Here is a 13,380-nt window from a genome sequence, read left to right as displayed (position 1 = left end):
TTAGGTGTACGTGGCTGGCGCCTTAGCCAGTTGAGCTATAGGCGCCGAGCCTTGAGATAGAGTCTTAAGCTGTCGCCCTTGGTAGAGTGCTATGGTGTCATAGCTCACAGCAAGCTCCAACTCAGGCTCAAGAGATCCTTTTGCCTTAGTTTTTTCTATTTTTAGTAGAGACGAGGTTTCACTTTTGCTCAGACTGGTCTTGAACGCATAAGCTCAAGCAGTCCACCCACCTCAGCCTCCCAGAGTCCTAGGATTATAGGCGTGAGCCACCACGCCTGGCTGTACTCTTGGCATTTTTTTCTCTGCAGTAGTATTTCTCTAGAGAGGTTGTATTATGTAAGTTTGTCACTTCCTGGTAAAGTAGTGTTTGTTAAGAGGGCCTCTTTCTAACCTTGAGGGGCCTTTTTGGTTTGTTATTCTAGTAGTTGAAGAACGAATCTATGTACTTCCTGTCCTTTCATAATTTTGAGGGGGTTATTTGTTACTGTCTCTCGAGTGCAAAAAGTATACATTTCCTTTAGTCTTTTGTAGTGATTTGAGTCAGTCTTTTACCACCACATGGTTTGGAGAGAAAAGCAGGAAGATAGAAATGGCAGGACTCTGTCCCTTTCCTGAGCTCTTGACTTGACACTCTGAAGAGTCTGTGTGCCACATGGTTATGTGGAGGATATGCTGTCCTTAGTCATTGCCTTTGGGGAAAATAGGGCCTTGAGCACTCCCCTACCTACAAATGAATGATGGTGACCCAAACTGGGGAGTAGAATGCTGTGGCTGCTAGAGCATGGACCGCTGGCCCTACCTCTTAAGGGCCTTCCAACTTAAGAGATACCCTGAGTCTGCTTGCCAAAGAAGCAGACTTGTGGAGCCAGAGTTGGCTGACAGCCACTGTGACTTCTGCCCCAGGCTGCAAGGATGGTTGATTAAGATTGAGGTGTCACCAATTAAGGTGACATCATTTATATCCTTCCTCTGATACTCTTCCTTTCAGGCCAACCAGGATCTCCCAACCCGAAGACAGCAGGCAGCCCAATAATGTGATCAGACAGCCTTTGGGTCCTGATGGGTCACAAGGCTTCAAACAGCGCAGATAAATGCAGGCAAGAAAGGATGCTGCCGCTGCCACCATCACCGCCTCCTGGGTCGTCCGCCACGGGTTGCACTGCCGTGGCAGACAGCTGGACTTGAGCAGAGGGAACGACCTGACTTACTTGCACTGTGATCCCCCTTGCTCCGCCCACTGTGACCTTGAACCCCATGCACTGTGACCTCCCCCCTTCCCCCCCTTCCCACTGTGATTGGCATGTTGACAAGGGCTGTCCCAAGTCAATGGAAAGGGAAAGGGTGGGGGTTAGGGGAGGGTTGGGGGGACCCACCAAGGACTCAGAGTAGAGAGTCAGGCAGTGCCACTTGGCCACTTGGGGTAAAGCTAGTGCCAGCAATAACAGTTTATCATGCTCATTAATTTGGGATTTCAAAACACAAATGAGAACTCCTGCCTACCCACCCCCAAGTGCATGTCTTCATCACTTAAAAAGTAAGTTCCATTTGAAAATATCCTTTCTTTTTTTTTTTTTCCTATTTTTGTTTGTTTATACAAATATCTGATTTGCAAGAAAAAGCGCATGGGAGGGGTTTTAGCAGTTTAATGAATTTTTAATTGAGAAAAGGTAGTTTGGTAGTCTACTTAAAAATGTTTCTAGGACATTCACTAGAAACATTAACCAATAGGATTTTGATGAACTTAGCTTCTGTATTCCTACTGCCGCCCAGAAAAGGGGCAGGGCTCTGTAGCCCCCAGGACAGATGAGCACCCCATGCCTATACCTCCCTCCCCCAGCTAAGTCCCAGGACATCTTGGCCTTGCCTGGAGACTGGGCTGGCTCTGTAGGCTCAGAGAGCCTGGGGAGGGTGCCAACCCCACCTCTAGTATTTTGGGACATAGGGAAAGTGTACAGACTTCCCCTTCCCGTACCCCTCAGGGTGGTTCCCTACCAGCCAGGCTTGCTAATTCTAGAAGAAAACAGGGAGTATCAGGGAGTGAGACTGCACTCCTGGATTTAGAAGTAAAGGATGTGAGATTGTTCAGTATTTTGCTGTCAGTACAGGAAGAGCAGGGGAGAGTCTGGCTCCAGGACTCTGAGCCTTCCTTAAGTAGTCAGAAGGTAGCTAGATCCTCCCACTCCAGCAAGGCTTGAACTCTTAACTGTCTGTGGTGCTCCATCTCCATTGATGGCCCCAGCTCAGTAACTTTACTTGGTACATTTCCTGTGTGAAATCAGTACCTTGGGAGCAGACCATTTTGAATAAAATTGGGAAAAGAAAAGCTTTGCATTGCAAAGATTGATAACAGACTCGTTCCCCATAGACCTAGGCTATCCTTCACCCCTTTTTCCAGAGCAAGGGCCTGGAATGAAGGTAGTTCTTACTCTGTCCCTGGAGATTTGCTTTGGCTCCTGGAGTGGAAGAGGCAACTGCCTAGAGCAGCGCTCAAGCTCTCCCGTCCCTTCTGTTGCACTGCACCTTATCCCTCAGCCAGCCAGATGGCCACCCCATTCCTGACCAGCAGATAAGTCTTAGAGTAGTTGGTATGATTTTGTGATTAGGCAGCACATGGTGGCCAAAGTGGCGAGCTCAGTTTCACTGACTGGCTCACTCTACTTTCGGTTCACCCAGCTCTCAGCCTTGTGGGAGCTGTGGGAATGGTAGGCCAGACCAGCAAGCCATGTCCCACTATAATTTCCCCTTGGGAGGAAGGGTCAGCTGCCAGGTGAATCAGTGACTAGTCCATGGCACAGCATTATAGCTGTATGAAGCCAGGAATTTTCCTAAAGCAAAGCTGGAACAAGGCTTCAATAAGTAAGAGGGAGAATTATCTCCAGGGGTGAGCAAGGAAGAAAGTTGGCTGCTATCTTTATAGTTCCACTGCCCTGACCAGGTGTCCACATTCTAAATGTATAGTGTCCATCCCTCATGTAATAGTGGTTTCTGGCCCAACATGAGACTGTCGTTTCAATTGGAGAAGGATGCAGAGGTAGTCCCGGTGGGAAGTCCAGGAGTGCTCATTGCTCAGCCATTGGGACCACCTGTTCTTACCCCACCCCCTCCAGTGGGAGCCGCATGAAGGCCGGCTGGTGGGTGTCTGGATTGAGGATGTGGCAGGGATTGGTGCTGCCACCTCCCTCCTGCCAAAGATGGGGCTCTGCCCACTGTGTGCCTGTCACCACCCACCAGCAGTTATGCCCTGGCTTCCAGATAGAGAGGTGGCAAGCAAAATTTTAAAAAGAAAACAGGAAACTTTATTGTGTTGGGGGGAGGCGGGAGGGAAGATGAGAAAACGGTTTGGATTTTGTGTGGGGTTTTTTTTTAGTAGTTGTCTGTAACTTTCCTTAAGTGCTTTTGTTTTTCCTTTTCTTTTTTAAAGTAAGTTGCAGGCTTTGGCTTGGAAAACCCCAGGGGAATGAGGGGCAAAAACCTGAGGCTGCTGCCCCTTTATCTGCCTTCATGGTACTGCCCCCTTCCCCCAGCTCCTCCCTGACCCCAGGAGCCAGGCCTCAGACCTTCCAGCTAACCGCTTCCCATGAGCCACTACTCTGATGTCAGCCTATAACCAAAGGAGCTGGGGGTACAGGCCTGGTGACCAACCCTTCTCAGCCCACTCAATCAGGGTGCTCCCCACCTGCAGGCAGGAGGCAACACCCTATCTGCTACCATCAGCCCCTTCCAGAGCCCACCTGCCCCGCCCAGCCCTGCCCTGCCCAGCCATACCCTGCTCTGCCCCATCTGGGGGTGCTCTGCTCAGGGATGGGCCGGCAGGGCTGCACCCAGCCTCCCTGGTAAGCAGAGACTCAAGAAACCTCTGGGGTCCTGTTTTCTTGTGTGATCCCAGGGGTGCACACGGGCCCTGTGGGTGTCTGAACAGAAGGGCAAGGGAGGGAGGGCCGTACCCCTGCAGTCTTGCTCTGCTGCTGTAGCAGGCAGCTGCTCACCCCCACCACACCCTGCACCACGGGCTCCTGAGTCGGCAGATTAAGCATTTTATAAATTGTATTTTAAATACATGTTTTAAACTTGTCAGATGCTTGTCCTCATTTTAGTCCCTGGCTTCCTATCTCTTCCTGTGGCGTGTGTTTAACCCTGTGAGCTATCAGTCCCAGGGAGAGACTCTTTGGTAGAGAAATAGTCTGGGTGGTATGTGGGTTGGGGAGAAGGACCCACTCCTTTAGGCAATAAAGAAAGGAGACGCCTGAGTCTTGGGGCTTTGTCACAGTAGAGCATGGCTGAGGCTACCTCAGGTCTTCCCACACGGCTTGATGCTTTCAGGGGCTGTATCTTTCCCTCATGTCCACTGCTCCCTTAGAGCAAGGTGGGAGAGAGAATTTCTGCCTTTTTCAGCTTCTAGTCCAAAGGGGGAGATATTCATATGAGGAGAGGGCCAGCTCTGTTCTTTGAAAGTGTTCAGAAACTTTGTACACAGAGGCACCTGTAGCAGGAGCCCCATCTCTGGGCAGGGCTTCGAAGTGCATCTTGCCTGGGGATGGGAAGGCACTGGAGCCTTGTACTCTGAGAGCCAAGTGGTAGGGTGAAGACCTGGGGGCCGGCCTTGGCACCAGGCATAGAGGTTCAAGTTCTTGGTGTTTATTGGCTTATCAGGCCACAAAAGCAAACTCCAGCCATAACCCCTGCCTGGTGACCATCTGTCTACAGGCCTTGAACAGCTGCCTAGAGACAGGACTCCAGACGGTCAGTGAGTTCGAGCCGGCACAGAGCTGAGCCACTTTCTGCTATCAGAGCTGTGTTCCCTGGGGAGAGGAGTAGGCAAAAGGATGAGAGATATTTGGCCCTCTCCCTACGGTCTTGCCAAGACATAAGCCATTCCTGCATGCCCAGGTGGGAAATAATAGAGCCAGTACTTGGGCTCACTGGCCTGATTCCAAGTCCAGGGCTCCTTTCCCCTTGGGGGTTATGGGAGGGGTCTGCTACAGAGAGAACACTCCTCTCTGCCCAGGTTAAGCCAGCTACTCCTAATATGGAGCCAGACTAGGACAAAGGCGCTCCCTGTAGAGAAAAGGGAGGATAGTGCCAGCCCCCAAAAAAGTACACTCTCATGCCCCTGAGTCCTGAGCACCGGAAGGGATGAGAACTCTGACTTTGGTGAAACAATCTAATATACAAGCCCTCAACAAAGGTTAGTTTCTTTCCCATCCCTCCTTTCTCCTCACTGGAGTAAGTAGTCACCCAGCCATCATCTCTTGGAAAGATGAGTTGCCCAGGCACTAGGCCAGAGGCCTCTGAAGGAAGGAGGTGGAAGGGCCTGGGCTGGGGCCCTTGCTGTCTGGACACCCACCTGCCTTCTTGAGATCCTGACGGGAAGAAGAGGCTACCGATGTCAGGACCCAGGTCGGTGGGGGCAGTCTGCTCTAGCATGTAGTGGTTGCCCTGCTTCCGTCGGACGGACTTCTTATCCAACCGTGGGCACAGCGGGATGCAGGGTACCTGGACATAGGGGCTCTGCAGGCTGGCAGCTGGTGGAAAAGGAGGCAGGAGGGGGAATACTCCAGAGCATGCCTGGCCTTGGGAGGCAGGCAGATGCAGATGAAATCTTGGCTGTGCCCCATAATGGGCTGGGTGGGTTTGGGCAAGCTCCACTTAACCTCTCCCTGATGCTGTAAGCTGGAGAAAATAGTGGTTCCCACCTCACAGAGGTGCTGGCAAAGGTTATAAGGGTCATACATGCAAAGCACTGAGCTAAGCGCTGAGCACTTAGTCAGGGCTGGTAACAGTTTCGAAAGGAGCAGATGTTTTTGTGATGGATCCTGGCAGAGTCTGATAGGCTCACTCTAGAACAGTGATTTTCAACGGGTTTTCTGCAGCACACTGGTGTGCTGTGAAGAATTTTAAAGATCATTAACTAATGGGGTGGTCCCTGTGGCTCAAAAGAGTAGGGTGCCGGCCCCATATACCGGAAGTGGTGGGTTCAAACCTGGCCCCGGTCCAAAAAAAAAAAAAAATCATTAATTAAATTTTTTTCAAAAGAAGTTCAAAGCACAAGAAGTATTTTCCTTTTTTACTCTTTTTTTTTTAGGGGGGGATCAACATAATCTAAGTGTGCCACAGAAGATTATAGTATAGGTTCAAATGTTCCATGAGATTAAAAAATGTCAAAAAACACTGCTTTAGAAAGACTGCAAAGCTCCTGTCCCATCACTTGGCACACAGTCGGAGCCTAATAAATGGTACTTGGGAGGCAGGCTTTCCCAGTGAAAAGAACATAGTTTGGGGGGTCAGACCTTGGTATAAACTTCCCTTTCTAACACACTAGTTGGGGACAACTGGGCAAGTTGCTTAAATTTCATCAGTTTCAGTTTTCTCATCTGTAAAATGGGATAAAAACATGATCATGAAGATTAAATTATAGTTCATCTGCCCAGGGCCTAGTGACTGACCCCAGAGGGTACTCAAGCTGGGTGCTCTGTATAGATGCTCCCTTCTCAATCCTAGTTCTTAGGACCAACCTGTACGGGAGTCCGTTGTTAGAGGGTGCAGTGTGGAATGGTGATGGTCAGCCCATTCACTGCTGCACACAGTTGAGCCCAAGTGGGAAACCAAGCCTCTCAGCTCCCTGGGTCTGGGTGTATAGACAACCAGGTAGGCAGGAGAGCAGAGTCCCCAGCCCAGTCCACCTTGCCCGGGGCCCTCACCATAGTCGTGCTCCTTTAGTCGGCTCAGGATCCTGAGGACCCTTCGTTCTGGGACTTCAGAGCTCTCTGCCTGCTGGGGATTGTAGGGAAGCTTCTTCCTCAACCGCAGCTGGCCTATGGCTGATGCCATCTCTTGGGCCTTGTAGGAACCTTCCTTCAGCTTCTTTCGATAGTAGCTGGGGAGGGAGTACCCATCCAGCTCAGCCTAGCTGTTTAATTCACCCCACTTCTATGCCTCTGTTCTGTCTGTCCAGCTCAGAAGCAGGAATACAAGCCCGGGAGTCAGGAAACCTGGATTCTAGTCCCAGCTCTGCCTTTAATTTTCCGTGACCATAAGCAACTCACTGCCCTGGTTTGGGCCTCAGTCTCCCTATGTAAAATGGGAAGGGAGGTGTTATCTCTTCCCTGTAGCTGCATGTCTGGAAGTCACCTGACTTCTCTGCGCTTCAGGTTTCCCTGGTAAAACGGATCAAATAGTCCACATGCTATATAGGATTAAATAACAAGGCCCATCAGGTACTCAACATTGTGTCTGGCACACACAAAGAACTTGGTACGTGTTACATATGATTTTATCACTGATATTTTTACTTAGATGTACAAGTGCTTTGTAAATCAGGTGTGCCCTTAACTCCTGCTCATCTTCCAGATTTCAGCTTAGGGAACATCTCCAGAAATCCTCTGGCCTCCCCTCCCTGCCAGATCAGCTAGGCTTCTGCTGCCAGCCCCCTGACAACCTGCACCTACCCCATCCTAGCCTACAACTCACTTGATTTCCTTAACTCATTACTCCTTGCCTTTTCCCACACCAGACGGCAGCACCTTTCATTCAGCAAATGCTCATTAAGGTTCACTGTGTGCTGACCACTCTTCTAAGTGCCTGGGAAAGAGCAGTGAAGGAGACACCCACACAGGGTCCCTGTATGGTAATCTCAGCCCCACCTCCTTGCTCCAGCCACTGCCACAAGCAACCACTTCCACACAGGCTTCAACCAGTTCTGTACCAGGCAACCTTTTAGGTCTTATCTCAGACCTGAGGTTCTTGCTTGCTGCCCTGGGGCTTCTCTGACACATGTGCAACCCAGAAGTGCAGAGGAGTTAAATACTCATGAGGCCACCCTTCACCAAACGTGTCAGTAGATGAGGTACAGAGGCATTTCCCTTTCTTCCCCTGACAGTTTTGTTTTATCCCACTGTGCATTTGAAGAAGCCACCACAGAAGAGCCTTGAAGCTTGACTCCCCTGGAATTACCTCCTAAATCAACTATCTGGACACAAACCTAATGGGAGAGTCAGACCAGCACAGTGGCTCACCCTTAGTAATCCTAGCACTATGGGAGGTGGAGGCGGGAGGAGTTCAGAGACCAGTTTCAGCAAGAGCAAGACCCTGTATCTACTCAAATCTACTAAAAATAGAAAAACTAGCTGGACGTGGTGGTGGGTGCCCATAGTCCCAGCTACTTGGGAGGCTGAGGCAAGAGGATCTCTTTGAGCCTGAGAGTTTGAAGTTGCTGTGAGCTATGATGACACCACAGCATTCAGGGCAACAGAGTGAGACTCTTTAAAAAAAAAAAAAAAGCCCAGCACAGTGGCTCATCCTGTAATCCTAGCACTCTGGGAGGCTGAGGCAGGTGGACTGACTGAGTTGAGGAATTCAAGACCAGCCCGAGCAAGAGTAAGACTCCATATCTGCTAAAAATAGAAAAACTAGCTGGGTGCTGTGCTGGTCACTTGTAGTCCTAGCTACTTGGGAGGCTAAGGCAAGAGGATTGCTTGAGCCTAAGAGCGTGGGGTTGCTGTAAACTACAATGACACCATAGCACTCTATCCAGGGTGACAGAATAAGACTGTCTCACAAAAAAAGAAGCTCCAAACAAATATTGATTTTTAGTTAATACATACACATATGTTTTCTGAGGTATTGAGATGGAAATGACTATCATTAACTTTGCAATGAGCTAAAGAATTGAAGGATAGGGCTTGGTACCTGTAGCTCAGCAGCTAGGGTGCCGACCACATACACCGGGGCTGCCAGGTTCGAACCCGGCTTGGACCTGCCAAACAACAGTGACAATTACAACAACAAAAAGAGCTGGGTGTTGTGGTGGGCACCTGTAGTCCCAGCTACTTGGGAGGCTGAGGCAAGAGAATCACTTATGCCCAAGAGCTGGAGGTTGCTGTGAGCTATGACGCCACAAAAAAAGAATTGAAGGGCTCGGCGCCTATAGCTCAACCGGCTGAGGCGCCAGCCACGTACACCTAAGGTGGCGGGTTCGAATCCCCAGCCCGGACCCGCCAAACAACAATGACGGCTGCAACCAAAAAAAAATGGCCGGGCGTTGTGGCGGGCGCCTGTGGTCCCAGCTACTTGGGAGGCGGAGGCGGGAGACTCGCTTGAGCCCAGGAGTTGGAGGTTGCTGTGAGCTGTGATGCCACGGCACTCTACCCAGGGGGACGGCTTGAGGCTCTGTCTCAAAAAAAAAAAAAAAAAAAAAAAGAATTGAAGGATAGAGAAATGGATAGATATAAGAGAAATAGTAAAATGGTAATGGTGGAATCTATATGATAGGTATGTAAACTATTTTAACTTTGCTATATGTTCGAAATTTTCATTAAATATGGGGAAAATAAGTAATAAAATTAAAAAGTGATAAGGGGGAAATGGTTCTTATTTGGGGGAAAAGTATCTTGTGGTTTGGGTGGGGTGTGCAGCGGCTTCAGGGTTATTAGAAATGATCTTTATTTTCAGACAGAGTCTCACTCTGTCACCCTGGGTAGAATATTGTGGCATCATAGCTCATAGCAACCTCAAACTCTTGGGCTTGAGCAATCCTCTTGCCTCAGCCTCCTAAGTGGCTGGGACTACAGGCTCTGGCCAAGATGCCAGCTATTTTTAGAGACGGGGTCTCGCTCTTGTTCAGGCTAGTCTCTTAACTCCTGAGCTCAAACGATTTACCTACCTCAGCCTCCCAGAGTGCTAGGATTACAGGTTTGAGCCACCACGCCCAGCCTTAGAAATGACCCATTTTTAAAGTGGGTATTGGGGCTTGGCACCCGTAGCTCAACTGTTAAGGCGCTGACCACGTACAATGAAGCTGGCAGGTTCCAACCAACACAGCCCGGGCCTGCTAAAAACAACAATAATAAAAAAACGACAATGAAGAAAAATAGCTGGGCATTGTGGTGGGCACCTGTAGTCCCAGCTACTTGAGAGACTGAGGCAAGAGAATTGCTTAAGCCCAAGAGTTTGAGGTTGCTGTGAGCTGTGATGCTATGGCATGCTACAGAGAGCAACATAGTGAGAGTCTGGCTCAAAAAAAAATTAATAATAAAGTGGATAATGGGTACTGGGAATTTGTTTTATGGCTTTTTTAAGTGATATATTTATGTTGTATATGTTTTGAGTGAATTACAAATACTGGCAGGAGAAAGATCTCTTGTCCTTGGAGTTGCCGAGTTGATGTTACTGGAGCAGGCTGTAATCATTCCCCTTCTTCCCACCCCATGAAGAAAAAGCCTGCTCTGTGGTAGGAAAAAATGAGCCCAGCTTATTGAATGACAGGGCAAGCGTCTGTGTGATTAAGTGGAGAGGAGACCCCAGTAGCCTGAGACACTGGTCCCTGCAGATTCGATTTTGTGAGTTACCCTTGTATCACCTCTCATTTACATTGAAGAATCAAGGAAATAAGCATCCATTTTACAGATGAAGAAACCGAGGCTTGAAAGAAGGTGACTTGCCCAAGGTTGCTGTACTAGTAAGAAGCACAGACAGAGCTCCAAATTCTTTCTTCCTCCCACCAGATCCTGGGGTTTTCTCTCATACAGTTACAAAAACTGTGCACAGCAGTTGACAAAGGGCCTTTGCATTCTGATCTCATTTGACCCTCACAACCACCTCTGCTAGAAGCTAGCTTTTTTGGTTTTTGGGTTTTTTTGAGACAGAGTCTTAACTCTGTTGTCCTGGGTAGAATACCATGGCATCTTAGATCACAGCAACCTCAAACTCTTGGGCTCAAGCGATCCTCCTGCCTCAGCCTCCCAAGTAGCTGGGACTACTACACACACCTGCCACAATGCCTGGCTAGTTTTTCTAGTTTTAGTAGAGACAGGGTCTCATTTTTGCTAAGGCTGGTCTCAAACTCCTGAGCTCAAGCAATCCACCCGCCTCAGCCTCCCAGAGTGCTAGGATTAGAGCCACCTTGCCCAGCCCTGAAGCTAGTAATTATTATTATTGTTGTTGTTATTTATTTATTTTTTTTTTTTCCTTGAGACAGAGCCTCAAGCTGTCCCCCTGGGTAGAATGCCGTGGCACTACAGCTCACAGCAACCTCCAACTCCTGGGCTCAAGCGAGTCTCCTGCCTCCGCCTCCCAGGTAGCTGGGACCACAGGCGCCCGCCACAACACCTGGCCATTTCTTGATTGCAGCCGTCACTATTGTTTGGCGGGTCCGGGCTGGGGATTCGAACCCGCCACCTTAGGTGTACGTGGCTGGCACCCTAGCCGGTTGAGCCACAGGCGCCGAGCCTGTTGTTGTTATTTATAACAGAGTCTCAAGCTGTTGTCCTGGGTAGAGTGCCATGGCGTCACAGCTCACAGCAACCTCAAACTCTTGGGCTTGAGTGATTCTCTTGCCTCAGCCTCCCAAGTAGCTGGGACTATAGGAGCCCACCACAACGCCCAGCTATTTTTTTGTTGCAATTGTTGTTTTAGCTGGTCTGGGCCAGGTTTGAACCCACCAGCCTCAGTGCACATGGCTGGCACCGTACCCACTGAGTACAGGTGCTGCCCCTGAAGCTAGTAATTATTGAGGAGCAAGTATTAAAATATGTGTATTTCAAAGACAAGAAATGGAGGCTCGGGGCTCCTTCAAGGCATCATGGCCTGAAACTGCTGGTTGGAGATCAGTGGGCTAGTCTGCCGTCACCTTTGGCTCTAGAACTGAAAAGTTCACGTTCTTTTCGCCTGTGGCCGTCTCTTCCTTAGATGAACCACTGTGCCCTAGAGACAGGCACAGCTTTGTGTCTTCTGGCCCCAGGTGGGGTCTGTAAGATTTCCCTTCTGTGATTGCTCCCTGAGTCCCATAGGAAAGAATTCCTCTTTTATACTAGGAGGGTATGACTAAGGGGCTACTGATTGCCACCCCTAAGCCTGTGGGGACAGCCTAGCTGAGCTCAAAGCCAATGCACCGAGATGCACAGATGGCAAGATAAAGCCTTACTGGTATTATCTGGACTCCTGGATCTAGCCATTCCTGAGACCCTAAACAGTTATTTAAGCCAATGCCTCTGCTTAAGCCATTTTTATTTGAGTTTCTTCCACTTGTTTTATTTATTTATTTAAAGACAGTCTCTGTTAATGTGGCTAGAGTGCAATGGCATCGTCAAAGCTCACAGCAACCTCAAACTCCTGGGGCTCAAACAACCCTCCTGCCATAGCCTCCTGAGTAGCTGGGACTACAGGAGCCCACCACAATGCCCGCCTGATTTTTCTGTTTTTAGTAAAGATGGGGTCTCACTCTTACTCAGGCTGGTCTCAAACTCCTGAGCTCAAGTGATCCTCCAGCCTTGGCCGCGCAGAGGGCTGGGATTCCAGGTGTGAGCCATTGCACCCCACCAGGTTTCTTTCACTTGTGATAAAGCATCTTAACTACCAAAAGTTCCCAAAGTGCCACCTCAGTGTCCACAACCATCCACCCCCAACAACCAGCCCCACTCACTTTGTAATTTCCTCTAAGGCTGCCTCTGGTAAAGCCAGCATCTCCACCAGCAGGGACAGGATCTCAAAGAGTAGAGTGTGGGGGTTTGGGAGAGCCATGTCCATCAGGGCATTCTGTTCTGGGGACATGGGATGGTGGCTGCCATTACCATTTGGTGGTCCTAAATGCCCCCTCACCAGCCTCTGGGCCCCTCCTCCAGCTTTGACTGCCCTGGGCTCATCCCCACTCACCCACAGAACAGAAGAAGCGCCTGGTGTCTGTCATCACATCCAAGAAGTCTTTGAAGTCCACGTGACCATCTCCTGTGGAGGCCAGAGGAGTTATCAGGTGGGCAAGGGCCTTCCTGAGCAGGTCCAGGCACCGCAGCCCAGGCCTGGTTACTAGCAATTACTCACTGGGTCTAATTATAAAAATGATGCATATTCAATGCAGAAAATGGCACATGAAGTAAAAGATGAAAATTAAAATCTCCTGGAGGATCTGCATGTCACCTGTCTCCAGCCTCACCTTGTGCCAAGCTTGCCCGGCACCTGCTTTCCTACCTGAGGCCACGTTCTTCCCTGCTCAAGCCCTTGCACATGCTGCTTCCTCTTTCTAGAATTCTCTCCAGTAGTCTCCAACTCTTTGACTTAGTAAACATCCTATACGTGCTTCCATTTGACCATCCCTTCCTCAGAGATGCAGACCAGACCAGCTCAGATGCCCCACCAAACACTCATAAAATCCCGTAAGATCTGGAATTGAGGCTCGGCGCCTATAGCTCAACCGGCCAAGCACCGGCCACGTACACCTAAGGTGGCGGGTTCGAATCCCCAGCCCGGACCCGCCAAACAACAATGATGGCTGCAACCCAAGAAAAAATAGCCGGGTGTTGTGGCGGGCGCCTGTAGTCCCAGCTACTTGGGAGGCGGAGGCAGGAGACTCGCTTGAGCCCAGGAGTTGGAGGTTGCTGTGAGCTGTAATGC

At 49.7% G+C, this 13,380-nt stretch overlaps 2 protein-coding genes across 5 annotated transcripts in view; one reads left to right on the top strand and one right to left on the bottom strand.

Annotated features, from left to right (window-relative positions):
- The window catches only part of SZRD1 (SUZ RNA binding domain containing 1), a 28,029-nt gene extending 23,955 nt beyond the window's left edge, over positions 1 to 4,074 (top strand). For all 4 annotated transcript variants that reach the window (XM_012801550.1, XM_012801549.1, XM_003783871.2 and 1 more), the window contains one exon: positions 989 to 4,074. In XM_012801550.1, coding sequence (XP_012657004.1) covers positions 989 to 1,091 — 103 coding nt within the window. In that variant the 3' untranslated portion in view covers positions 1,092 to 4,074. The remainder of the gene's footprint in view (positions 1 to 988) is intronic.
- Positions 4,075 to 4,658: 584 nt separating this feature from the next.
- SPATA21 (spermatogenesis associated 21) overlaps positions 4,659 to 13,380 on the bottom strand; it is a 36,855-nt gene continuing 28,133 nt past the window's right edge. Inside the window, 5 exon segments of the mRNA XM_003783870.2 lie at positions 4,659 to 4,799; positions 5,345 to 5,522; positions 6,699 to 6,874; positions 12,416 to 12,533; positions 12,646 to 12,717. Coding sequence (XP_003783918.1) covers positions 4,742 to 4,799; positions 5,345 to 5,522; positions 6,699 to 6,874; positions 12,416 to 12,533; positions 12,646 to 12,717 — 602 coding nt within the window. The 3' untranslated portion in view covers positions 4,659 to 4,741.

This window comes from Otolemur garnettii, unplaced genomic scaffold, assembly GCF_000181295.1.
Source record: "Otolemur garnettii isolate 467f Iridium unplaced genomic scaffold, OtoGar3 scaffold00009, whole genome shotgun sequence".
In the NCBI taxonomy this organism is placed as follows: Eukaryota; Metazoa; Chordata; class Mammalia; order Primates; family Galagidae; genus Otolemur; species Otolemur garnettii.
This window is presented reverse-complemented; position numbering and strand designations above follow the sequence as displayed.